The sequence below is a fragment of the Notechis scutatus genome, chromosome 1 (genome assembly GCF_049901735.1).
Source record: "Notechis scutatus isolate UNSWTSFEM ecotype Mainland chromosome 1, rNotScu1.2, whole genome shotgun sequence".
Taxonomy (NCBI): Eukaryota; Metazoa; Chordata; class Lepidosauria; order Squamata; family Elapidae; genus Notechis; species Notechis scutatus.
Genome location: NC_142009.1, coordinates 275,079,892 through 275,107,287, shown reverse-complemented (window position 1 = coordinate 275,107,287; position 27,396 = coordinate 275,079,892). Strand labels below are relative to the sequence as shown.

Sequence of the window (27,396 nt, the reverse complement as noted above, 5' to 3'; positions counted from 1 at the left end):
AAATCTAATAATTTGGCCACATTGCATTAAATCATATTTGTTTCCAGTCATGGTGCGCTGATTAATCTAAGAGATGTGAATTATCATTGTTTGTTTGGCCCATTTTCCTTCAGTTTGAAACAGGTAGTAAGTACCTTGCCTTCCTAATGAAGTGGTTCACCACTTAGGCAGGATACAAAGCCAAGCCAAAAATAAATCATAACATTACACACAATTGTTATTTATTTACTTATTTATAATGATTTCTCTGTCCTTGAGTTGGTCAGGGAGCAACGTCCATCCCCATTCTCAGCTGAGGGAGCCTGAATTGTCTGAGAGACATTTCTGTCATCATGTGGCCAGCATGAAAATATGGAACTCTTACCTTCCCACTGAAGTGGTACCTATTTATCTACTCGCATTTCCATGCTTTCAAAATGCTAGGTTGGGCAGAAGCTGAATGGGAACGTACCCCATCGCATGGCGCTCAGATTTTGAATCCAGATTGTTGTTTTTTCAGCTAACAAGTTAACCAATGAGCCAATCTTAACCGATGAGCCATTGTGATCCTGTTTATTTACATCCCACTGTTTTAGTTTTATAAATAATTCAAAGCAGTCAATATACTAAAATGGTCCTTCTTCTTCCTATTTTCCCTACAATAACAACCCCATGATGTGAGTTGAGTTGAGAGTGACTGACTGACTCGGCCAAAGTAATCTAGTTGGCTTTTGTCCCTAAGGCAGGATTAGACTTCATTGTTCCTGGTTTCTAGCCTGATATTTTAACTGTTAGAGCATATTGGCTCTCATGCAAACTAACAATTACAATCAGAAAATCAAAAGCAAACTATATTTTCAAGCCAGATAAACTTTTCTAGCTGCATTTTTATTTTGTATTCTAATTTTTTTCTGTCCTAATCCCCTTTCCCCATGAGATTTATTCATGGACATGTTTGTATAGCATATTAATAAATGTCACAAGCAAATTACTGATTGTGAACCTCTGAATTGAAGAAATCTTTTTCCCCTTCTTTTGAAGTATGTGAAATACTAATGCAATGCAATGTCTTTATCTTACCGATTTGTGTATCTGCAAATTTCTTTGCAAAAAGCTTCAGCAGCACGTGCTTCTTCACTATCATTCAGCATTTGAGCAGAGGAACAATCTGAAAATATTATTGGCAATTAATAACTAATGTCAAATCTGATTGATTTATGCTTGTTTGTATCTAGTGCATCATCATAATAATACCAATATCACCTTTGAATCCAGTCAAAGATAAAAATAAAAAACAGCCCAGCTGGGAACTGTCCAATAATATCTCCATCTTGCCTGGATTTAATGCCACATTTTCTTTTCTCATCCAGCTCATTAGCGTTTGTATTTTGAAAATATTACTTTTTAGAATTGAATGGCAAGGGAGAGCAGTGCTAGAAACTACCAGCTCATTGATGGCATCCCACTCTAAGCTCTGTATTGAATCTTCCATTGATTTTGCATAAATACAACCGTGGAGACATGATGGAATCTAGCAGGACATCACAAATCAGTGGCTTAGCTACTGAATAGAACAATCCCAAGGACAACTTCTGGTTCATCAAGAAAGACATGAACTGCAAAGAAGGGCCACCCAAGTTCAAAAGAGTATTTTGCCTAAATGTACTGAAAACTACCAAGAAGTCCAACTAGCACAGGGGTGTCAAACTCGATTTCATTGAGGGCTGAGTCAGGGTTGTGTTTGACCTTGGGGAGCCAGGATAGGCATGGCCAGGGTGATGTGGCCACTTCAAAATCCCTCGTGTTGGGGGCACCTGTCATGGCCCAAGCACTTTGCCAGCGAAAGCATGTCCCCGAGCTCTGTTTTCAGGTGCGATGGTCTCCTGCTGCTTTCTGCCAGCAAAAATGGAGCTCCGAGGGCACGCATAGCCCTCGCAAGCTCCATTTTCTCTGAGAGACACTGTGGGCTGGTCCTTTGCTGTTTCCAGGGTGGACCCGTGGGCCAGGTCTAAGTCCCCCATGGGCAGGATCTGGCCCACAGGCCTTGAGTTTGACACCCCTAAACTAGCAGAACTATACTTCTCCATAGTTAAGAAACTGAAGTAAATTCAATGCTGTATCCCAGGTGAAAACCCAATTAAAATGGTGCAGACAGTTGTTATCATTCATATACATTCCATCTGGATATACACAATCCAAGTCATATGCAAAAAGAGAAAAGGAAAATCATTGGAAAATACCTACACAGAAACATATTTGTTTTGTGCCAATCACAAAACTAATCCTACATATATACTTGTATATTGCACTATGAAATTACTAACATTTAAGTAAATTCAGTTTGCAATAAACAAAGAAGCTAAGTAAATAGACCAGTATATACAGTGCAACTTACCAGAATGTTCTCTTATGTTTACAGCTGTTGGCAGAACAGTAATCTATTTTTCTCATACCTAAATCTACAGCCACTAATGCCAGGACTATGAGAGAAATTGATATGATCAATGGACCTTTGGGCTCGGTTGATGCTTTTCTTGCATTGTTGTTTTAGGGAAAGTAGGCAGGAACGCACACAAGTACTACTATTTTACACATAAATGGAAGGAATACAAAACTTTGGCAGAAGAATCTCAAAGTAATTTAATCTATTATCTAAAAACCTTTAAAATCAAACATACCTTCATCTGCTGTTGTAGTAAGAATAATTTGGGTTATGTGTGCCATAGTAAACAAATGGAAGAGGTAGAGTTGATTGCAAGCTGAACTGATAGCTGAAGGTTGCAAGCCTACATTATCCTCCCAATACAAAGATGGAAATGATAATACAGCTCCAACCTACAAAGGAAATAAGAAAATGGCTAACTCGGCTTTCAAAATAGATGTTTAAAAACAGCTATTCGTGCAATATGATGAAATATGCTTTATAAATAAAGGTTCTATAAATCTCACCCAAACAATCAAAACCAGACTTTTAAATTAATTAATGTTAAGATGGATACAGACATGAACTGAAATTAAACCCCAATGAAAACAAATGTAATCTCAACATATTATTTTCAACAACTTCATAAAAGAATCATTGCAGATATGATTCCAGAGCAGGGGGAAAAACCCTGTATTGGATCTACTCAGTAAGTTTCAAAAAATAAGGAACATTAATATTAGCAGAAGCCATCAATACACTTACCAAAACATGGAAGAGGTCTACATCTAAAAGAGATGGTGTGTCTTCCATTTTTAAATTGGGCAAAAGAACTACAAAAACAAAACAGATATTTCAGAAAGTGGCACAGTAAAGTGAAATTCATTGTTTGCATTTTTGTCATGAGTATATCTCTTCCCTTGGGTCTCTAAACTCCTCTAGACAAATGATAACATATTAAAAAAAACTCAAGCAGCACAACCTGGCATGATAGAGCAGTTACTGCCTTCATCCAGTATTAGCTGCCACCATCTTCTCCTTCTCCCCAAGATGGTTAATAGGACCAATGCAAAATAAAATGTCTTCCCCTTTCTGTTAACAAAGAAACACAAGATCATGTTAAGCCCTGTATATGGTAATCAATCTGGAGCAGTCTGGGCCTTTCAGTGTTACCAAACTAAGCTCCCCAAGGCAACAACCTGTCTGTTTAAAATAGTACTTAAGAGTTTATTAAGGCACTACGGCAACAAGGAAAAACAAAGAGATGCATTTAGAGAAAAGGATGGATTAAACTACAAAAGAGAAGTGGAACAGAATTGTCTAAGAATGAGTTTAAGCCTAAAAGAAGCTAACCTGAAGAAAATTGCTAAGGTTTGAGTACAAATGAAATAAATTCAAAAATTCAAAACAAAATAATCAAATAAATGCACTACACCTAGACATTTGTTTGGATTACTTTCCTGTCTTGAATCCTAGAAAATTTCAGCTGCAAATCTGCACTGTTTTTACAGGCAGTCCTCAACTTACAACAGTTCATTTAGTAACTGTTCAAAGTAACAACCACATTGAAAAAAAGTGACTTATGACAGGTTTTCACACTTATGACCACTGTAGCATCCCAATGGTCACATGATCAAAATTCAGACCTTGGCAACTGGGTTCATATTTATGACCTTTGCTGTGTCCCAGGGTCATGTGATCACCTTTTGCGACCTTCTGACAAGCCAAGTCAATGAGGAAGCCAGATTCGCTTAACAATCGAGTCACTAACTTAACAACTGCAGTGATTCACTTAACAAATGTCTTGCTTAGCAATAGAAGTTTTGGGCTCAATTGTGACCATCAACAGCTGCTGCTCCAGAAAAAGTTCAACAAAACAAAAGCCTCTAACAAATTCTTTCTTTAACGTTTAATCTCAAAGTGAAAAGGTTGTTCTTGCTTAGTTATTTAGCCAATTATCCCTCACACAGGTAGCTTTGTGGAAAGGGTCAACAGGAGGCAAATATTTATATATGTATTATATTATCATAAAATGATACGATTTATATAGTTGTAATTTTGATACTATCATGATGTTATTCATGACTGTTGATAAAATCTACAAGTTAATAGTGTATGTATTTTGATCTAATGGGTTGTCTAGAGTCTTGCAATGCTAGGTGTGCTTGCTCATATCTACACTGTTTATCGAAATGCACAACTGTATTAGGAAAGAAACATTTGGAAGAAGATATTAAATATTTTCCAAATCTTGTAATGAAAAGCGCATTACCTCCTAGGAGACGTACAAGATGTTGTTGGATCACGTGTTGAGGTACCGTAGTCCTCTGAACAGCTGCAAATTGTACCAGTGCTTTAAGTCCACTGTGCTAGAGTGCAAGAAGCAGAAGGAACTTTTAATGGAAACGGTTCTCTTATTCTTTTTCTTAAAGAATCTTATCTTCTGTGCCTGAAGAATTAGATCAGTATATAGCTCAGTAGCAAATACGGGGGTAAATATACATGTACAGAAGGACCTACTTCCCCTTGTGTAATAATTTATACTGTATATTAGTGAATTGATAAAATAAACATTCAAGATACAATCTGAAAAAACTGCTTAAAAGTATCTAGCACTGGAGCATATGTTTAGTGAATAGTGAATATCTCTGATTTTATAATTACTTGCTTTGTCTGAAAGATGATGGTAAATTGCTCACTGAAATGTTTGGCCTTCAGTGGTCTACGCAGTTCTAGATTAGAATCTGTGTCTCTCTTTTTTTAATAATTTATATTACCCAGTTAGAAAGTGGAAAGGTCCCCCTTAAGGCAAGAATTCACACTGCTCTTATATTACACCCATATAAGGACTTCAGCATTATCCTGCCACCACAGAAACTGCTATAAATTTTGCAACCGAAATCCAACTAGGTTGTGGTTAGCTACCGTGTTTCCCCGAAAATAGGACCTACCCAGAAAATAAGCCTTAGCCCAATTTTCACACGTGTCAAATGTAAGACTACCCCTAAAGTAAGCCCTACTTAAGTGCCTGTGCAGTCAGCCACCTGCCTATTCTGTCTGGTTTCTGATGACACAAGGCAGGTGTGTGTGTGTGTGTGTGTGTCGTTGCCATGAAGCGATGCGGGGTGTGTGTGTGAGGACGAAACGAGGCATGGGGAGGGGTGGAGGACAAAGCTTCCCCTTGTTTACCTTGCCAACTGCTTTCTAGCTCCTGCCCAGCTTCCCTTGCTTCCCCAAAGCATCCCTTCACTAACCTGCTTTCCAGATCCATCCTCCACCGCCATGTGCAGGGCAACAAAAGTTTGTGGGACTTAAAAAAAAAAAGATGAATCAGACCTTCTAACTTGTCCCCCCGCTCCCCCCCAAAAAAGATCTTGCAGAGTTTGAAGGTCTGTTTGAACTATTTTTTTTATCAGTAATCCCAAATCTTCTTTAATTGCCCTGCACGGGCGGCAGAAAATGGAGCTGGAAAGCAGGTTAGTGAAGGGATGCTTTGGTAAAGTGAGGGGAGCTGGGCAGGAGCTGGAAAGCAGATGGCAAGGCAAACCCCTAAAGGGATCCAAGCAACCGGTGGTGGGGCTGCCCTGGCCACCACCTCACTCTGCCAGCATCAGGGGTCTTCAGGCTGGGTGGCCAAGGATACTGTTGGGACTTTGTTCTCCACTTCCCTGCCTCGCTTTGTCCTCCACCACCATTGCCTCCCTTAGTGACCGTAGCCCCGGTGCATCACTCAGCCTCCTGCTGTGTTGTGATGGCAAACAAAGAGAAGCTTCATCATTCTCTCCCTCACCGCCTCACTTATTGGCCACGATACTGGTGCAATTGCTCAACCTCCTGTTTTGTTGAGGCAGTGAGCAAGGAGAAACTTCGTCTTCCACCCCCTGGCTTGTTTCATCCTCTACACACACACACCACTGCCTCACTTAGTGGCTCAGCTCCTGCTTCGTTGCAGCGGCGAGTAAGGAGAAGAAGCGGGCTGGCAATCTGCATGGGGGTGCTGTAGCCACTGCTGTGAAGCCAGACAACTGTCAACATGTTGATGGCCTTATTGTAGGGCCCTCTGGTAAGCCATTGTGGGGCGTGTAGGGAAGCTCTGCACCCACCCACCTCGCTTCATTCTCCATCCCCCCCCACTGCCTTGCTTAGTGGCTGCGGCACTAGTGCATCGCTTTATCCTCCACCACGCCACCATCTTGCTTCCATCCACTCCCCCACCCCTGGCCTTGCCTCCTGCTCCATTGTGGCTGTGGGGAAGAAAAAAAGACATAAATAAGTAAATAAATAAGTAAGTAAGTAAGTAAATAAATGACTGGGTCTTATTTTCGGGGAACCATTTATTTAGCCTGAAGTCCTTCTTCATAAAAAACAAAAATGCAGAATGCATCTACAGCATCTTTAGGGCCATCCAGGGTCTGTTTAAATACGCCTATTATTTAGAAGTGTCTTATAAGAACAGATAATAATTAGGAATACAAATAATAACTCAAGACAAAATCACTATCTCATTTGTATCAGTACTCATGAGCCCTGTTCACTGGAGGTATATATATTAATATAAAGGGAAAAGCCAATCTTCTATTCAGCAGTTTTTACATTATAGCTAATTATATAATTATGTATTGTTATGTATATAAGCTTTTTGACAAAAAAAAATACTATTTTTTTCCTTGTGTGACAAAGGCACATTTTTCAAGTTTAAAAATGCATATATATAATGTATAATGTATATATATATATATAATATATAATGCCAGGATTAAAAGGATCTCTCTCAAGAAACTATTGATCTATTTACCTTGGCAATGGATAAAAACACATTTATTAGCACTAGCCATTCATACCTGTCTACTTTGTAGAGAGCCAAATAAAGCCTTGCCCTCATCTTCTAGAAGATCTTCTTTAAAAGCAAGAAGAAAAATGTAAAGTGAATAAGGTATACTTTAAGAAAGGTAAAAAACTGCCAGATCTTTACAGCTCAATTCCTATAAATCTTTATGAACTGCTGCTTTCAGGATGATAGGATAAGATTTTGATTTTAATGCAATTTGACAGGTATCAAAAATCTTGTTTCCACTGTGACAGTTTATTTTTACATCTGGCATGCTTTCATGACAGGGTTGGTGTAGGACAACAACTAAGAGTGATGTACCAATTATCTTTGTTCAAATCTCATTTTATTTGTTCATTCTTTTCACTTGAAATATGCCAAGCACTGACAATAGCAAATTATAACTGTATTAAATTGTACAGAAGTTATTTCTAGGAGCCTTATCAGAAACAAGCTTCACTATAGTTACACTTATTCTAAATTAGCAGTTCTGTTTCAGTTTATTGCATTTGCACAGATATAGATGTGTTACATCTGTTTAGTAATACACTAATGCACAGAATACTCTCCTTTTCATTTTTCAATACTAGAACTTGAATGTTAGAACACTGAATACTAGAATTTAAAGTACAGAATTATTTAATATACCAAGGCTTAGCCAATGGGTATTATGAGTTAATCATGATATTGGTCATAGGCATTTAAATGTTTCTTGCTGTTATGTCTAAACATAATCCTAGTACCAATTCTAGAGCAAAAATAAAAAAAAATCACTATTCACTTTTAGCAGTGTAGGATGGACTGTAAGCGTCTGACTTTTGTCTAGCATAATCCTACATTATGTAGACAGCAAGAGGGGTGACATGTAAATTTAATAAATATATTTAGCATTTTATGTACCAAGATGTTATTAACTATTTTAAGTAGCTTTTCTTTATTTTCAAAAAATATATATAGTTGCTTACTATTTTACAGAAAAACAAATAAAATAAAAGCTTTATTTCAAACGGTCTCATAAATTCAACTTTTTACTTACCTAAACATTGGATTGTAAAAGCACAAGTGCTCCAAGTCATGATTGGAATACGTGGATCAACTTCATTTGGAGCAACTTGTAATCCAATTCTATAAATTGCTGTGGCAAAGAGAACCACCATCTCTTTAATGCTGTTTGAATATTCAATTCTGTGGAAAGAACCCAGAAGTTGTGAATTGTGATGATAATGTTCTAATGATAAATTGTTACATTATCTGAAGTAATATTCTTAATTATGTCAGCAATACTAAACTGTCACTGAAAACTATAATTCCTGGCAACAGGCTTGAAATTTTAGTCCTTTAGGCTAGGTGCATTTGCTCAATGGAAAACAATAGTCTAGTTTAACAAAGTGGACAACTTTCAACTCTGTGGACTTCAACTATTAGCAAAGGCTATGTGGGCAATAAAATTCCGGGAGTTGAACTCCTCATTGCTGGAAACTGTCCTCAGTTGGATAAACAGACTAGACTATATCATTCTTTGTTCTTTGCATGATTAAGATAAATTTTAACACTAAAGTTAAACCAGAGTTAAAGTTACAGTCCTAAAGCAATGTCATTAATAACTAGCTAGAATTCAAATTAGTGATTTTTCTTTTTTTTTTGAACAAGTGAGAGACAATAAAAATAAACTGTTTAAATGAACTTCATGATAACATTTTCAATAAAAAACACTTCATTTAAACATAAGAAGTAAAGACGGTACATTAAAAAGGTAACATAAAGCATATTGTCACCATACAATATAATTATTTTCTAAGATATGCTACGTATATGTAACTTTTAATGGAATGTCCATTTTGTTTTATGAACAAACTATATTTCAAAATATTTCATGAACAAGAAGCATTTCCATTGAATTCATCTCTTTGATATGGAAGAAACATCCATATGTAAAGTTGCTAATTTATAATAGATAGATAGATAGATAGATAGATAGATAGATAGATAGATAGATAGATAGATAGATAGATAGATAGATAGATAGATAGACTGACTTACAATATACATATAACAAAAACATTGTAAGTGTGACTCAATACTTACAAAGGCTGAACTCCAAAGCTAAGTATAGAATGGAATTCAGATGAAGCATCTTCCATTTCTTTATTAAGTAAAGATGGGGCAATTTTGGTATCTTCAAAAATCAAATAAAAGATTGTTACATTTTGATTTTAACTAACTGAAATAAATACTTTTTGCTATAAAAATTCTTACTTTTATTATAAAAATGCAATTTAGTCATTTGGCCAAAATTTCTCTTTAGCCATATGAGAAATTAAATAGACTCGATGCATAAAGATTTGTAATTTCTCTCTAAGTTAGTGACCTTAAAATGTAGAAATAATGACAAAGCCATCCTAATGCAATATACTAGTAGAGACAATAAACTAAGAAGAAATTAATAAATCATAAAAGAAATGGAATATTGACTGCACCAGTAAAATACGGCTATAAGAAAAGATTATGAGAAACAATAAAGATCAATGGAAGCAATTTTGTAACTGGAAAACAAATGGGATTACATCTTAACTTATTCAACAGCATTTAAAAAGAGTTATTCTCAGTTCTAAAGCTCTCCATCAGATTCACTAACCTTTACTGCTCTTCTTGTTGTAACCAGCTATCCGAGCCATAACAATCTCTAGCCACTTGGACAAAGACAGAAGCTGAGCTACCATTTCTGCATCCTCACTGACAATACAAAAAGACAGCCATGGAATGTGCATGTTTTACACACGACATCACTTAAACAGCTATTGGGTTATGATGGTGATTATTCAAATATCTTGCTGTGATTGTTCGAGCTATCAAAAAATGGTCTTTCCTATAAAGATAAGGAAGGTCTTATACTGGACAATTAGGCTAATAAAATGATCAAACACATAGTCCTTGACTTACAACTATTCATTTAGTGACCATTCGAAGTTACAACAGCACTGAAAAAAGTGACTTAAGACCAATTTTCACCCTTATGACCACTGCAACATCCCCATGGTCAGATCATCAAAATCCAGGTGCTTGGCAACTGGCATGTATTTATAAGAGCTACACTGTTCCGGAGTCATATCTGTAACTTTCCCAGATGCCTTCTGACAAGCACAGTCAATGAGGGAAGCCAGATTCACTGAACAACCACATTATTCACTTAACAACTGCAATGATTCACTTAACAACTGTGCAAAAAAAGGTCATAAAATGGGGCAAAAATCATTTAACCTTGCTTAGCAACAGAAATTTTGGATTCAATTGTGGTCGTAAGTTGAGGGCTACCTGTATAACATACAAAAGAATCATATATTTTCCCTATAAATGTTAAGAAAAACAGCTACAGATTAAAATATAGGAAAAAGTAAATATAGCCACATACCTGTTTATCTTCTCTTCTTGCAAAGGAATAATTGGTATCACAGTATTGCACAGGGATTTGCACAGTGGGCAAAGGTACTCGCCATTCCCTAAATCAAAAATTTGTTCAACGTGATGACGTTGTCGAGAATTCAGTTGAATGGCTTCAAAGTATCTGAAATGGATATTCAGATGGACATCTCAGAATAAACCACGTAACTCAGACATGCAAACACCCAGTTCTGAAATTTGTTGTCCATTCAATTTGACTATTTTACCAATAAATAATTATAGTATGTATACAGTCCTCGCTTATTGACTGCAATTGGGACCAGTACTCCTTCGCTAAGTGATGTGATTATAAAGTGAAATGTCATATAATTGTTCCGGATTTACTACATCATTTCCAACTGTAGTCGTAAAGCAAATAATTAAATATGTCCCGTGACCATGATTTGCAACTTCCTACTTGCTTCCTTATCAACTTCGCTTGTTGGAATTCGGTTGCAATGGTTGGAAATGATAATCATGTGACTGCAGGATGCTGCAACCATCACAAATGTGCACTGGTTATCAAGTGTTGGAATTGTGATCATGTAACCATGAGCAAGATGCAATAGCTATAATTCAAGGACCAGTCATAAAAATCACCCTTTGCAGCCTGCCTTTAAACTGTCACTGAATTAGCAGTCAGTAAGCGAGGACTACCTGAACTCATTGCATTTATATGGAGCAGAAGCTACCATTCAGGAAAAGCTGTTAGGCAACAGCTCAACACAAACAAAAGCTACATAGATAAGCGGTTTTGAAAAAAATAAGAATTTAACATTCACACCACTAACAGTGACTTAGCACTCAGTCAGCCAACCGTAGTACAAATTGGTCCCTATAACTTGAGTGTTGTCAGAAAATTATTCAGAAAATCAGATTATCTGGACACAACCTTGATTTTTTAAAAATACCTTTGAAATGTTTGTTAGCTGGACAGTTATTAATTTAAATGGATATAAATGTGATATAATAGCATGCAAATGTTTGTGTTCTCCTTCATCAGGCAACTTGGTGAAGAACAAAAAAAGGAAGGGGGAGAAGAAAAGAACAAATGAGGGTACCATGGAATTTACACTAATCCACACCTTAAGGTCTTGAGACCATAACTTAAGGCAAATTCAGCCATTCTCTTATCCATCCCCTAGGTTTAATTCTTTTTAATTTTTTTCTTTATTTATTGTCTTATTTAATGAAGAAATCTACATCAAAAAGTAAAGCTGAGAGCTATTATGTTATGTTTGAATTAGCCTATGACATGTCTTCCCTCACTCTGGCATTTGGAACTAAATCAACAAATAATTTTTCCTCTGCATTTAGCCTTATATTTCTTTGGATACATTCCTTGGCTATATAAAATGACTGGCACTGATGATGTTACCTAGTTTGGGCAGTCTGAAAACTGACTAAAGATTAAGTAAACAATAAAAATTACTGAATATATGAACTCACTTCTGCCAGCAAGCAGCATGCATCACATGACCACAGGTGCTGGTATGTGTTCCACATGACAAGTCCGGATCCATGAAAAGAGGATCAATGTCTTCTGTTGAGGAAAATAAATTAATAAACACAGTTTCCTGTTGCAATGAGGGATGCTTTGCAAATTGTATATTAATAAACTTATACAATTCTGGCAAGGGACATCTTTTTAGGGAATAAAAAAGAACTTATCATTTATGTTAAAATTAAAAGACTAGCAAATGATCTTTTGCATTACATGTGATCAATCGGTGTATCTATATTTGTCAATATTTGGTCAGTAAAATTCTAGTCTTTTGTAATTTTAGGATTTTGAGGATTTTTAAAATAAAAGCTAGGATGAGAAGCTATCCACTGGAAGCAAAGAATCTGATAAATAAAGTATATCAGGTTCATTAATGCTATATGCTATATTCCTATGTGTAAATTGTTCCTATGATGTATGATCACATAGTAGAACTATTGCCAAGGATGTTAATAAAACCAAGAAATAGAACCTTTAACACACTGGGGGGAGGGGGGGGCAGGCTTGGGCACACAACCCAGTCTTCCTGGCCTTATGAAGGGGCAACAGGGTTAGAATCATCTTAATCTCAGAATGGAAAATATTCCAGAGGACAGGGATTACAGCAGAGAAGGCACAATACCCAGTTGTTATTCTTTTGTTGATGGGACCCATGACATGCCCAACCTTCCAGACCAAACTGGATGGACAGAAACAACAGGAAGAAGTTTGTGTAACTGTCCCCAAGACAGGAAGGATCTTAACGATGATAACCAGCTTAGTTATCAAGGTGGATAACCATCTTTAAATGCACCTGGAAGCCAGTGCAGCTCACGTAGCACTGATGATGTGTTGACTTATCAGATACCCTTTAGTACCCATGCAGCCAATAGTTGAAGCTTTCGTTGAAGGGCAAGGTGTTACAGGAATCCAGAGAAGCCACCAGGACATGAGAGAGTGTGAGCAAAACCTCCCAATTCAGGAAAAGACTCAACCCTAAAGTGTGCTAAGGTGCACAAAGGCCCTCGTGGCCATGGCTGCCACCTGCTGTTCTATTAGGATCCTTGAATCCAAGAGGACCCCCAGGCTGCATACTGGGTCCATCTGGGGCAGTGCCATCCCATCCAGCATTGGCATTGAGAAAAAATTGTCATTAGAAGGCCCCAAAACCCAAGCCGCTCAGTCTTCCTTGGACTGAATCAAAGCCCACTGCACCTTGTCCAAACCTTTACCGTCTCCAGCACCAAGACAAGACATCCAAGATGTTGTTTAGGCAGCCCAGCATAGAGATATAAATCTGGGTATCATCAGCATATCAATGCTACCTTACTCTAAACTGTTGGATCACCTCATCCAAAGGCCTCATGTAGGTGTTAAATAGGAGAGGAGAGAGAACTGATTCTTGAGATCCCTTCTGGATCTCTCTAGCTGGATCTCCCTGCCTCCCCCAATAAAAAAAACAGAGACTGGAACCGACCCAAGAGGAAGGAGAAAAACAAAAAGAAAACAGTGCTGCTCACTCCCAACTTCTGAGATCACTCTAGAAGGATACATGGTTGGTGGCTGAAAGTGGCTGAGAGGTCAAAAAGAGCAAGCATGGTCACATCCTGCTCCTACCAGAGGCCATCTATAAGCATCATCAATACCATCTCAGTCCCATAACCCAGCCTGAATCCTGACTGGAAAAAGTCCAGACAATCAGCTTCACCCAAGGCCCTTTGCAGCTGCTGTCAAATTCCCCCAAAGTTTCACATCGTTAATATACATACCTCCTGCAAGTTCAAGTTCTTTCCCTCTACATTGGGTTAAGGCAGTGGATTTCTGGATGCAGGCAGATAAAACCATGGCAGCATTTTCTAGCATTACTTCCTGTTCTTCCTGACACAGGATACATGTCAGCCTTTCTTTTTCGGTGACAGACTGGCCTCGCTTGGGCCCCAAGGCGATTCTAACTTGATAATGTGGGAGTATGAACCTAAGACACAAGATTCGAATCGGTGGATTTTTGGTCAACAATCCAGTCAAAGTTCACTACAATTATTCGTAATTTAGTTTTAGATAAAAATCAAATTCATTTTAGAACTATTAAACATGGATCTATCCTCAACTTGAACTTCAAACTAAAACCTGTTCAATGCGGCACCTATCAAGCAACTGAACCCAGTGAATTTGAATAGTAATGTAAGAGCATTGTAATCACAGAAAGCTACAAATGCTTGACTGGGTTCTGTGATGAAATAACTTTCTTAATTTAATATTTAAAAACAATTTCATCACTCTGAGATTTTAAACAAAAGCCTGTTCAGCACAAGACGTAGTACAGAAGCAGATCCTTCCTGATTGAGGTAGGACAGATTAAACTTTATCTTGCGGGGATGGAAGAGCTCATACACTGACATATATTCAAAATCTGTGCGTACCACCATGCCCTTCTCTTATGAGCAGATTGAGGCCTGCTCTCAGTTTCTCAGATATAATTGGATGAGGCATTGCCTTGCCAAAAATACCTCACATTTTAGCACGGATACCTCTTGTACTATGGTCTACCCTACAGTATGTGAAAGGCATGAGCTGTGCCAATCCTCTTGCCTGCTAGGAGCTAGTGTTACTTTTCCCTCCCAGGGGATGGCTGTCTCTCCCATATTACTTCTTAATCAACATAGGCAGTCCTCAATTTATGACCACATCAAGGCCAAAATTTCTGTTGCTAGGTGAAACATTTGTTAAGTGAATTTTGCCCCCTTTTGCAACTTTTTTTGCCACAGTTGTTAAGTGAATCACTGCAGTTATTCATTTAGTAACAGAGCTGTTAAATGAATTTGGCTTCCCCATTGACTTTGCTTGTCAGAACGTCACAAAAAGTCATCATATGACTCTGGGACACTGCAACCTTCATAAATGAGCCAGTAACCAAGCATCTGCATTTTGAGTATGGAACCTTGGGGGTGCTGCGATGGATGTAAGTGTGAAAAATGATCGAGTCATTTTTTTCAGGGCTGCTATAACTCTGAATGGTCACTAAGTGAACTGTTGTAAGTCAAGGACTATCTGCATTGGAAGGGATTCAAAATGGTATATTACCACAATAAGAGAACCATTAACAATGTCCAACATATCTAGCTAACTGTGGGAGAGCGCAAACTGTTTGTCATGAGGATCTTCCAGGATTTATTTTTATTTCCTAGTCTAGCCTATAGTCCTGGGTGTTTCCAATCCAAATACTAACCAGGTCCAAGCTAACCTGGCTACTAATTTTTGCATTTATCTGATATGTCGTTCCCTCCCTCCTACCTCTCCACTTCCATAACATCTCTTCCAGGCGTTTCTTGCGTGTTTTCATACAAGAGCTTGTGAGTTTCTATGAAATTTTTCTGTAAAGCGGACATCTGAGCCATGATCTTTTGGCGATGTAATCGGGCTACTTCTGCTTTTCTCTTCCTCTCAGCCTTCTCCTTCTCCTGAATTTTCTGCATCTGATTTTAACAGAACAAACACCCTCTGTGTTATTTAAGACCATCACAGGCATAAAATAAAAATTGGCATTTCCTTCTGATAGTCTTGCCAAATCCCCAAACATCATGCTCTTCAGCCTAAGGTGAAAGGTTACGGTCCCAACAAGCTTTAAAACAGTGGTCCCCAATCTCTGCTGCTTGGCAGCCCCACTGGGTGGGAAGAGGGGAACCGGGCTGCATGAGCGGCGTGCCAGTGTAGTAGACACATGCAGTAGAACTGCACATGCATGTGAGTGTGCTCTGGCCTGCTGCTTGCACGAGTCAAGCTATGCACATGTACATGTTCATCGGCCTACTGCTCGCGCAGCCCGGTTGTGGGCCATGGCCTCAAAGTTGGGAACCCCTGCCTTACAGGGAAAAAAGTGCCATTGCACAATTTTCAGGAAAAGAGAACATTCCACCAAGGTACAGCGTGGTGACTGCAATTATTATGAGTATAGATAGTTCTCGGTTAATGACCATAATTGGGATCAAAATCTCAGTTGTTGAGCAAAGCAGTTGAGTGATGTATGTGACTGCTTCACTCAGTGATCACAATCCCAGTACCCCCAACTGCGGTTGTTAAGCAGTCACACAGATTGCTAAGTGAATCCTTTACCCCAGATAAAGAACACAAGTGTACAAACACAGAGAAACGGGGAGAGAAGGATTTTACCATAGAGTTAAAATCCTTTTCTCCATCCTCTCTGTATCTGCAGAGCTTCCGGGTGCTGAAATCTTTTTCTCCCCGCCTCTCAATGCCTGCGGAGGTCATGTGAAAAAGATAGCGAATGGTGATCACACCATCATTGGGTGCAACCAGTGATATACATGAATAGGTTGCCAGCACCCAGATTGTGATCACATGACTGCAGGGGGACGAGTGATGTTTCACAATGGCTGGAATTCTTTATTGGCCATAAAGCACCCTTTCTGAGCCATTAACGGTCATTAACTGAATCACACACTGTATATCGAGGAGTATCTGCTGGAGGGATGTGCAAACAAAGCATGCTCTACAAGAAGTAAAAACAAAGTAGAGGAATGAGAACACTTATCATTTCAGCTGGTCCTCTATTCATAAAATGCTTAAGAATATAAGGCTGCCTTATTTCATGGTTACCTCATGAACTTTTGTAGATTCTGACGTTGGTGCAGTGACGGCCATGGGAAAAGAAGACTTCTCTCTCAAGCATTTTATCATCTCAAACATCTACAAACACAGATTTAAGAGTTCAACACAAATTGCATGTAGCACATATAGTATTTCTAGTTTGCCCAGCAAGAAACATATGGAGATCCAAAGCATCCTCTTCTAATAACCATTTCAATTTAGCCAATATTGATTATTATTTTTCTTCTGTAGTTGGATCTTAATCATCTTTAATTGTTTTACTCCACTTGGGATCTACAGAGACTCTTTTGCCTTGTTTTGTTTTATAGGGAAGACCATAAGACAAGTCATACTACCCTCAATCCCCACCCTGTCAACTCCTGATTGATTTATTCACCTAATCCTTACTTACCCGTAGTACCCAGATGATCATGTCTTTTTGTGATTCCAGTTGTTGAATTCCTTTCAGCTTTTCCAAAATCATGAGGATGTTCATTGCATTTAAAGCAGAGCTTCCCATTCCTTTATCAACAGAAAGGATTTTTAACCAAATTAATATTAATTTTTTAATTAAATTAAATGAAATCAGCCACATACGTTTATTCTCTGAAAGGAGTTCCAATAATTGCTACAATTTGAATAATTCTTAGCAATGTGTATTTCACGTCTTTAAAAAATGGTATTTATGAAGCTCTCCTGGGTTAGGGAGAGTCATCCCACAAGATCCTCCATTCAGCGATGGGTTTGCAAGTTGCTTCAGGAGTTGTGCTTTGAAGCAGCCTGCATGTCGACAGCTGGGAGAGCAGGGCTACAATCAGTTTGTTGTTGAAGAAGTAGCTATTTTGGAATTTATTTTTATTTTTCAAATCAACAATAAATTGTGCCTTTATTTCTTAATCATTTTAAGGACTATTAAGCTATATTAAGCTCTATAGGTTATTTAAAAGTAACATTAAAAGTAACTTGAAATTTGGCACGTATGTTCCTCTTGGTTTCTAGGTCCTCACTAAGAGCATTAGTATTTTGTATATTATTATTAACACGCTCTGATGCTAATGAGTTCTACTCCCCTCCCCACCTGAAAAGAAATCTGTTCCAAATGCAAAACACAAGCAGAGGAAAGGAGTTTCAGTTTCAGAGTACCAAGCAGCTTTAGTACAGAACAGTTGAGCTAAGCCACGCCCAGGCTCCTTGCTGTCTCCTTCTTGCTCACACAGCAAATACTGTTTCACTTTCCAAACAGCCATGGATGATGGTAGGCAGAGGCAGAATTTTTTCCCCTTATTTTCTTCCCCAAAAACTAAGCCCGACCACATAGTTTCGTAGTGAAGCATGGGTATCGAGCTAGTTGCTAAATATAGATTTTCTTTTTCCAAGGTGGCACACTTACTGGAAGCTTTATGATAGAAATCAAAGGTCACTTCTTCCTCTGGAGTCTCCTCTAACTGACGCTTCTCTTCAAGTAAACCCAAAGAAAGGAGGTGAAGGACCTATGTAGAGACGGGTAGCAAATTTAATCCTTCAGAGTAATGGAATATTCTCTAATAGTCAGGTAACCACTCTAGCCAATCTTAGCCACGACCATCTTTTAGGACAGAAACAAACACCAGGCTTGTATTTGGATGGTGAGACACACACAGCAATTAAACAAGTACCCCAAACCAGCTTGTCACAATAGGATGTGAAGGGATGTAGACCTGGCCATGGGAATGCAGAGGGAACAAACAAAGTGTTAAGGGGGAAAGAGTTAGAAAAGATTAATAAATCCCGAGAAAGAAGAAAAGAAAAATTGAAAATTAACTTCATTTTGATTATGTTGGGTATAAGGTGAGGTATTCAGAAGCTCTGACAAGTTGTTATTCTATCCCTCGGCACTAAAGAACATTTTTGGATTCCCTGCAGTGCTGGTATTTGACCTCAAAAAGGTAAAATAGGCAAATGAACGGCCAAACATGGAAGTTTTTCAAAATGCTGCCAGGTCATTTTGCCTAGGTTCATGTAAATGTAAGACATGTAAGAACACAATCCCCTAATCCAAGCAATACCATAAGAAGAAAAGGATTGGTGAAATTCTCCTGAGTAAATTATCGGCCTTCTGGTGTTTAATACAAAAACACAGTTCAATTATTTGGATGTCTACCGCAGTACTAATGGAAACAGAGAGAAAAGAGCCATATCTTTCAAGTACATGCATTAAAATTGAATATGCCTCCTTTTGTCTGCTGATCAATATACAAATTTAAAAGTTCTGATTTTAATAATTCAAAAAATAGAGACAGTCATGATGTCTTTCATGAATTATTCCCTGATGTACAAATTAATAGCTTAATTGGGGAAGTGAGGGAGGGGAAAGAGGATATTTCTATAATTCAAAAAAATGGAGACAATCATGATCTCTTTCATGAATTATCCCTGATGTCAAATATATTATTGTATGCATGCTGATGTCCATTGTTTAGATGATAATAAAACAGTTATCAAGAATTGTTTTGAAATAAATAAAATGCTAAGGCAAATATAGGTCTCCAAAAGCCCACATACGTATAGATATATGGAGTTAGGAATCATTTGAGGTAGAGCATACAAATGAATTTGAAATATATATACTGGAAATCCCCAAAAGCATTTAAGATAAAGATATTGCTAAAACATGGTCTCATTCTAACAAGCCAGGGCTGACAAACATACCATCTGTATCATAGCTTCTGTCCACATGTGATTTTCCAGCTCTAGTGCTCTTTGCAGGACAGTTCTAAGAATAAGCATCATGATATCACAGTTGAGAACATTCACCACATTTCTGAAAGCAGGACTGAATTCTGGAGGTGTAGGTGGTGGGAGTGCTACAAAAATGCAGACATATATTAGTGCATTACTGCCTACCCATCTTACGGTATTATGAATGAAAGAAGTCTAAACTTTCAGATTTGGTTGATATCGATGAACTAATATATAGCCAGGAAATAGAAATTACCCTTATGAGAAGACAAAACCAACCGTACATGCTTCTTCTTATACAGTGTTTTGTGAGACATATGAACATTCCTAGATCTGGTGGTGTTTCAGACAGTCACTCATGCCCTAGTCACATTGCACTTTGATTACTGCCTTGTTGTTATGCTTTGTGTGTGTGTGTGTGTGTGTGTGTGTGTGTGTGCATGCGTGCGTGCGTATGTACACTGGCCATGTAATACTTTGCTTTGCCATGTTTCTTTTCTATTCTTCATTTGGTCTTTCTTGTAAGTCACTATGGTCTTTCACGAAGCCCTCATTGTATACTAGCTTCAGTATATCTACTTCACTGTCCTTCAGGTACTCTTCCAGTGCCCCTTTATTTTCTTCAGCTATCTGGTGCACGTCCAACATTCCATACCTACCTATGCTCCTGGGTAGGTAGAATCAGTCAATATCACTATGGATGAAGGATCTAATTCACTGTCATTATTTTCTGGTCTTCCTATCCAGGGGTTTTAGTTCTGCTTAAATCCAGTCCATTATTCCAGCTGTATATCTAATGACTGGAATTGCCCAGGTGTTAATTGCCTTGATGTTATTTCCTCCACTGAGCTTGGACTTTAAGATCCACTTCAATCTTCTTGACTTCGGTGCTTGAAACTGTCAGCTTGAAGGATGTCCACGTATCTGTAGTGATCTTCTTCATACAGACTCTTGATTTTATTTTCATTATTATTTGAAAGTAACTGCCCATTATTACTGCCAACGTCTCTTGCTGCTCCAATGCTTAGGTCAAAATGAAATAAATCTCTGCTAAGCTGAATTGAGGTTACTTAATGGACACATCTGTGCAATTTTTTTCAGCAATAATGAGGAAGTGGATTCACCACTGCTTTCTTTAGGGATATTTTTTTACTTCGTCTAGTCCGGGTGTCAGCAACCTGTGGCTCCAGAGCTGCATGCTCTTTGGGCCCTCTGCTACAGCTGCCTGTCAGCTGAACGCACCACTGGCTAGCCCCTTCCCTCGCAGTCACTCCTCGTCTAAGAAGGTAAGGGAGACAGTGGCAGATGGAGACTTGCTCCATATTCCAGAACCGGAGTGAACCGCCCTTGTACTTGCCTCTTCTTCCGGCCTTTGTTGGTGCTGTGTGCACTTCAGTCGCTTGGGGAGATGCACAACTTTTTCTCCGCCCCGAGACACTGCCCAGTCCGGCTCTGGCTGACACTGCTGCTCTCACCACCTCCGTGGCCTGCCCACTTAAATTTAGCACGCTTCACAATGGGGGAGATAGTGTCCCCTCCTCCTCCTGGAGCCATTATGACACGGAGCATCGGTCGCAGCAGGGTCAGTGTTTCGGGATGGAGAGAAAGTCGCGCGTCATGGGGCCAGCCAGTGGTGGGTTCAGCCGACAGGAAGCCACAGCAGGGGGACGAAAGAGCTTCATTTATGACTGTTAATTTAAATCATATGGTAAAAAGCACCCAAAGAAGAAGAAAGAACATCAGAAAAAAAAAACCCAACCCTCTCCTGTTTTTGGAAATAGTTCAAGAGGGAACACACACACACACACACACACGAGAGGGGTGGGGAGAGAGAGAGGTGAGAGAAAAAGAGAGAGATAAGAGACAAAGAAAGAGGGAGAAAGACAGACAAAGAGAAAGAGGGAGAGAGAGATGAGAGGCAGAGAGAGAAAGAGAGCAGAGAGGGAGAAAGAGAGATGAGAGGGAGAGAGAGGGGAGAGAGAGAGAGACAGAGAGACAGAGATACCTGTTTCCAAGAGAAAATACTGGGAGCCACAAGACCTGGGTAGGAATGGCTGGGGTGTATGTCATGTGACTGGGTGGGAGTGAGTGACATAGAGTTGGCCATGCCCACCCAGGTTTTGTGGCTTCTCTGTGTTTTCTTTTCTGTGGGAAAAGGGTCCAAATGGCTCTTTGAGCAATTTCAGATCCCTGGTCTAGTCCAAAGTCTTGATAAATTTTTTGGTGGCTTTCCATCTAGATATACTAATAAAATACAACACAACTTAGTTTTATTACATCAGCCAAGATTGGCTAAGTACTAACATCCAGAGACCTTTTAAGAGGTTAGCCAAGAAATCTAACTTGCCAACTTTGCAAATGCAAACTACAGTATGTGATTATTGAGCTATTGTTTCTTCCACTGATCTACTCCCTGACTAATTTTAGACCTTGTTAAGCAAATTGGTACTACTTAATAGTGGCACTGATAAAGCTTTGAATTTAAAATATATTAAGGCACCACAACATAGGTTCAGAGCAATAATGATCAATGTATTATGGCTCTTATCAAGAGTCCTTCTTTGAGGCAGATAGGTGGATCAGAAATGTGATAGATAGATAGATAGATAGATAGATAGATAGATAGATAGATAGATAGATAGATAGATAGATAGATATGGAGTGAGGGAGGGAGAGAGGGGGGATAGAGATCATCATCCAGATTTTATTGCATTTTGACTCTCATCAATCTTAGCTGTCAGGAGAACTGACTGGAGTTGTAGTCTAATCATATTTGTAAGGGCATTCCTTGTTTAGAGTAACTTATAGATACTTCTGGAAATCAATAGGCTATAATTTTAGCCAGAACTACTCATCTGCTCCTATAATATATTAATCTTTGTTTATATTTTGCATATACCTAAATAAATCCTTGCACAGTAAAACTATAGGACCAAAGCAATGACTTGGAATGCAGCATAATTAGCAGAGGAATTATTTGAGGGACCTTTCTCCTCAATTATGCCTACCTGTCCAGCAGAAAAGGCATGTTCTGAGTGCTAAATGTTGCAGGACATCATTTGTCAGGGCTCAAAAAGATCGCCTTCTCTATTGAGGTGTCTGCCCTTTCAAACATTATCCTGTCAGAGATTACATTGGCTCCAATCTTACTGGCTTTTTGTGGCTTTAAAGATGTGGTTCTGCCACCAGGCTTGGGAATCCAGATGTATGGTAGAGCCTATGTGGCGGCCATGAAAGTTGTTCCTGTTGGTTTTTGTATCTGGGTTACTAACTATGAACACTATTGTGTTTGATAGATTTTTTTTAATGTTTTTATAGTGTGATTTGTGTGTAGATGTGTATTCAATATAAAATATATTAAGCTTTTAAAATTGTTGCTTTGTTTTTAGCCCAAAGTCATGTATTTGAGATGGGCTGCTACACAGATGGGATAAATAAATAAATACTTAACAGCTATTAATCATGTTGGCGACAGTGCTTATAATTCCTATCTAATAGAAATGTAAGCACCCCAATTTCAGCCTAATATCTATATTCCAGCATCTAATGAACTCACAAAACCTCCATGATCACTCCAAACTAAGCCAGAAATGGAGAAATCGTAAGATCCATACTACAAAATCATGAGGTCTATTTCTACAAAAGTAAACAAAAAATTAAATATAAAATCTTAAGCCTCCCAGTTTCTGGCTGATAGCAAGTAATTCAGAAACAAATGGTTTCATTAACCAATTCCACATAATCACTAGGATTATTATAATTGCCAACTTCATATACAGTAAATAAGACATTACAGCTACATCAACTATCCCTCCATTTTCTTTCATAATATAACGGTGTTTACCTTCATCTTTATTTTCTTGTACTCTTCTTTTCTTTTCCATATGTTCAGCCTGTAAAATGAATAACTTCATTTTCTTTCTGTATATCAACATGTAAATGATGTGAATCTACCAAAAGCACTTATGAACAACTGAATCCAAAAAAGGGACTAGATTGAAGAAGCTGAAGCAGAAGCCAAAAATATAAATTGTTCCCTTCCTATTTCCACAAATTGAGTGTGCGCTCACAACCAGCGAACCAGTTGTGAACGTAAGTGCAGCCCACCTCTGTGCTTTTTCAAAAGGCAATTGGACTTTTTGCATCCAAGAAGCTTCTACAATTCTGTCCTTCAATTTTGCATTTTGGAAAGATTAGCCAAATAGGTGCACAATATCCATCAGAGATTTAACATAACTATTTTACTTACATGGGGATAAAAGGTAAAATTTAGGACCAATCAATGCAATTAAATTGTTGAATTTCAGTAATAAAGTCAAGGCTTGGGGCACTATAAAAGAATCAAGGAGACAGGTGTCACCTGCAGGCCACCTTTGTTGCCCACCTATATTGCCCACCATTGATGAGCTAAAGAAAATCTTAAAACAGAAATTGTAGACAATATATTGTTTTTGCTATTCACTTTGACTATTTGCATTTAGGAAAAAAATCTGAAAAGTCCCTGGAAAATTCCTTTTATATATAACAAATATATAGCTTATTGATTGTTGGCTGGGTTCTATGGCAATTATTGTGAACCTCAAGAAGTCATTTTGGAGTAGGGTAATATAGAAAAACTATAACTAAGCAAACAAATAAAATATTATTTTCAGTGATAAAACATACCTTTTATTTCACAGTGATTTTAATTAACATTCTTCCTTCTTTGCCTCTTGCTTAAATAAACCTACTTAAGTTGTAGAAGAAATCCATGTCAATGTCCTAACTTCGTATTTCCATGAAATGCTTTCTTACCTTATTGTGCTGAGTCTTGGTATAATGGTAAAAAAATACATTGTACTCCTTGAGGCATTCTTCCTTCAATTCATAAACTCCATGGCTTGATACACCAGGTTTTCTTTAGTTAAATAAAAAAGTTTATTTTCAATCACATTGCAATTATTTAACAATTACTTATAATTTTAAAAGTATTTATTTAAAAAGAGCACTTACTTGAACAAGGCCACTTTGTGAATCACCTTCTCCAAACCAGTCTCGTTGTTTTCCTGTTAAGACATGCACCATGCATGGTTGTTAGCAAAATGGGGGGATGAAAATAGTAAATTTAAAACAAATCAAGAGAGCAGCACATCTAAATCACAACCATTTGTGTTGAAAAGCAAACTAGATTCTCATCAGGCTTACATATTGTATTGGCTGATGAATCATGCGATTATGTTTTCTGATACTTCTCTCTCTTCACAATAATCCCCTTCTAGTTCCTACCAAGGAAATAATACACATGAAATAGGCTGAGAGAGAATCCTGAAATGCAGAGGTTTTTTTATGTATGAATAATTATCAGTTAACAATGGCAATTGGGACCAGAATTGCTATTGCTAAGTAAAATGGTTGTAAATAGCAACAGCACTTGTCTTAGACTTATATCCTGCTTCACAGTGCTTCACAGCCCTTTCTAAGCAGTTTACAGAGTCAGCATATTGCCCCCCAACAGTCTAGATCCTCATTTTACCAACCTTGGAAGGATGGAATGCTGAGTCAACCTTGAGCTGGTCAGGATCGAACCCTTGGCAGTCAGGAGAATTAGCCTGCAATACTGCATTCTAACCACTGAGCCACCACACATCTCCACTGTACCACCATGGTAAAGCACAACATCATGTGCCTACTCTGTTTAGAGTTGGCAATTCCAATACTCCCAATTGCTGTTTTAAAGGAAACCACTGAGGGTTGTTAAGCAAGGACATTATGTCCTTGATTAACCTAATGTCAGAGGTAACAAATGGAGACCATGTGATTGTAGGAGTCTGCAACACCGTAACTGCAAGCTGGTTAAGGTTGCTTCTGCAGAGATATACGTATCTAGCCTATAGATTGGATCTATTTCTGATGATCTTTAATGATTAAATGGTGGCTTGGTAATTTCAAGAGTTGATTGGGCTATCAAAAGTAGCTGTTGATTTGTTGATTGGGCTATCAAAAGTAGCTGGTTTACCTGTGGAACATGCTGAGATAAAGAGAATCAAGAGATTCTACTGGACTCAGGAGAGAACGCATAGGATCTTGTCTTCCTCATGCTGGATGCTAGATTCTGATTTTTTCTGAATGGGGATTGGGGTTAGATTTGGATGAGGAATATGAGTGTGGTGTTTTGCAATTACAGATAGTCCTCCTTAAGCGATCACAATTGGGACCAGCAATTGTTATGTGAGCAGTGAAACACTCCAATTTTACAACTGTATTTCAGTTTCTTTTGCTCTACAAACCTGTAAAGTTTAGGACCGCTAAAGTTACTTTTTCATCATCATCATAACCGCTAATGGACACTAACCAAGGCAGACACTAAACAAGAACTCCTTGTACTAAGGTCAGAATAATATTATGGTAATGGTAAGAATATATAAAGAAGGAAACAAATCATTCACTCTAAGGAAAAAGGATATTGCATTTGAAGAAATAGCTATACGTTTTCTGCTTTTTTATGAAAAAGCCTTCTCTGGATATTATTCCACATAGGTGATCCCATTTAGCAACCACAATTGGGATGTGCAACGCTGACACTATGTGCAGTGGTCACTAAATGGAAAATCGTGTGGCTTTGGAAGACTTACAACATCACTTCCTATTTGGTCTTTAAGTAAGTCAATGTGGTCATTAAATGAGTCATCATGTGACTATAACTTTACTCCCATGTTCTTCATTAACTCTGGTTGTTGCCAGCTGGTTGGGAAGCTCAGAAATGGTGATTATATGGCTGGCAATCATTGCCAGTCATAAATGCTTGCTGCTAAAGAAGCACTCAAATAGCAATCACATGACCATGGGATGCTGCCATTGTTGTGAATTCAAGTATTTGGTTGCAAAACTGGTTCGTTTTACACCATTGTAACTTTAAACAGTCGCTAGACGAGGCACTTGGTAAATGAGGACTGCCCATACCTCTAAGTGAGAACGATGTCAGCCCTGCAACCTCCCCCTACCCAGCACTTTCAGGGCTATCACAGCAAAGCGAGTCAAGCTATGGGAACAGGAGGAGGGAGGAAGAAATAGCTAGAGGATTGTAGTCATAATAGCATTCTTTCTTCTGAGAACCGAGGACTTTCCCACCAGGTGCAAGGAGGTGGGATCTGTGACCAAGCGACCCTTGGACTCTGGTCTGATTGGACCATGTGATGGACTACAAGGGAAGGAGAAAGAACATTCTACTTTTAACTACGGGGGAAACCCAAGGGGGATTAGAGTCGGGTTTCCCCAGATGTGCCAATATGACATGCCTAATAAATCTATACTTTGAAGAACATGCCTGCCTTGGAGTTTTGATTCCGTTGGATGTGTTACTTGGAAACCTGACACACGATTCTTTTGAAAGAAAATAACCTACATCTACAAGTATTCATGCTAATCCATGTCTCTGGCAAGATGCTACAAGCACAGCAACAATCCAAGGATACCACAGAGCAAAAATAAAGAGATAAACTCCCTTGATCCTAAAATAAAATCAAACAGTTTTTTTTAATTTTCACAAGTAAATCATAGTCATAAACAAGTCTACTTTTCTTCATGCAGCCTCCATGTTGCAAAATTTGATGCAAAAACATCAGTGGTACACACAGGTAATTGTGAAACTCTGCATGAATATGATCCCAATTGGTGTTTCTCTTTGAGAGAGCTAATTTATTATTACTGTTGCTCTTTATCATTTTGATTTATATTATTGCTTTAATCATTTAATGTATTATATAGACCGCCAAAGCCTTTTGAACTAGACAGGCTATAAAACCTGTAAAATGAAGAAGCAAGCATGCAAAATTTGCACTGAGTACAGGCATACAGCTGGGATTGACTGTAATAATCGCCAAAAAAATAAAAGATTTGAGCAGGCATCTTTAAACATCTGTCAAAAGAAAGTAAATGATAGGTCTT

At 38.3% G+C, this 27,396-nt stretch overlaps 1 protein-coding gene across 1 annotated transcript in view; it reads right to left on the bottom strand.

Annotated features, from left to right (window-relative positions):
- Positions 1 to 27,396, bottom strand: part of UBR1 (ubiquitin protein ligase E3 component n-recognin 1) — a 68,815-nt gene that overhangs the window by 8,729 nt on the left and 32,690 nt on the right. Inside the window, exons 22-40 of the mRNA XM_087951656.1 lie at positions 24,466 to 24,518; positions 24,268 to 24,370; positions 23,318 to 23,366; positions 19,444 to 19,598; positions 18,146 to 18,245; positions 17,168 to 17,277; positions 16,765 to 16,854; positions 15,442 to 15,623; positions 13,920 to 14,125; positions 12,117 to 12,210; positions 10,639 to 10,791; positions 9,865 to 9,962; positions 9,315 to 9,405; positions 8,266 to 8,414; positions 7,243 to 7,298; positions 4,674 to 4,770; positions 3,167 to 3,234; positions 2,658 to 2,814; positions 1,060 to 1,147 (exon numbers count right to left, since the gene is read on the bottom strand). Coding sequence (XP_087807782.1) covers positions 1,060 to 1,147; positions 2,658 to 2,814; positions 3,167 to 3,234; positions 4,674 to 4,770; positions 7,243 to 7,298; positions 8,266 to 8,414; positions 9,315 to 9,405; positions 9,865 to 9,962; positions 10,639 to 10,791; positions 12,117 to 12,210; positions 13,920 to 14,125; positions 15,442 to 15,623; positions 16,765 to 16,854; positions 17,168 to 17,277; positions 18,146 to 18,245; positions 19,444 to 19,598; positions 23,318 to 23,366; positions 24,268 to 24,370; positions 24,466 to 24,518 — 2,099 coding nt within the window. The remainder of the gene's footprint in view (positions 1 to 1,059; positions 1,148 to 2,657; positions 2,815 to 3,166; positions 3,235 to 4,673; positions 4,771 to 7,242; positions 7,299 to 8,265; positions 8,415 to 9,314; positions 9,406 to 9,864; positions 9,963 to 10,638; positions 10,792 to 12,116; positions 12,211 to 13,919; positions 14,126 to 15,441; positions 15,624 to 16,764; positions 16,855 to 17,167; positions 17,278 to 18,145; positions 18,246 to 19,443; positions 19,599 to 23,317; positions 23,367 to 24,267; positions 24,371 to 24,465; positions 24,519 to 27,396) is intronic.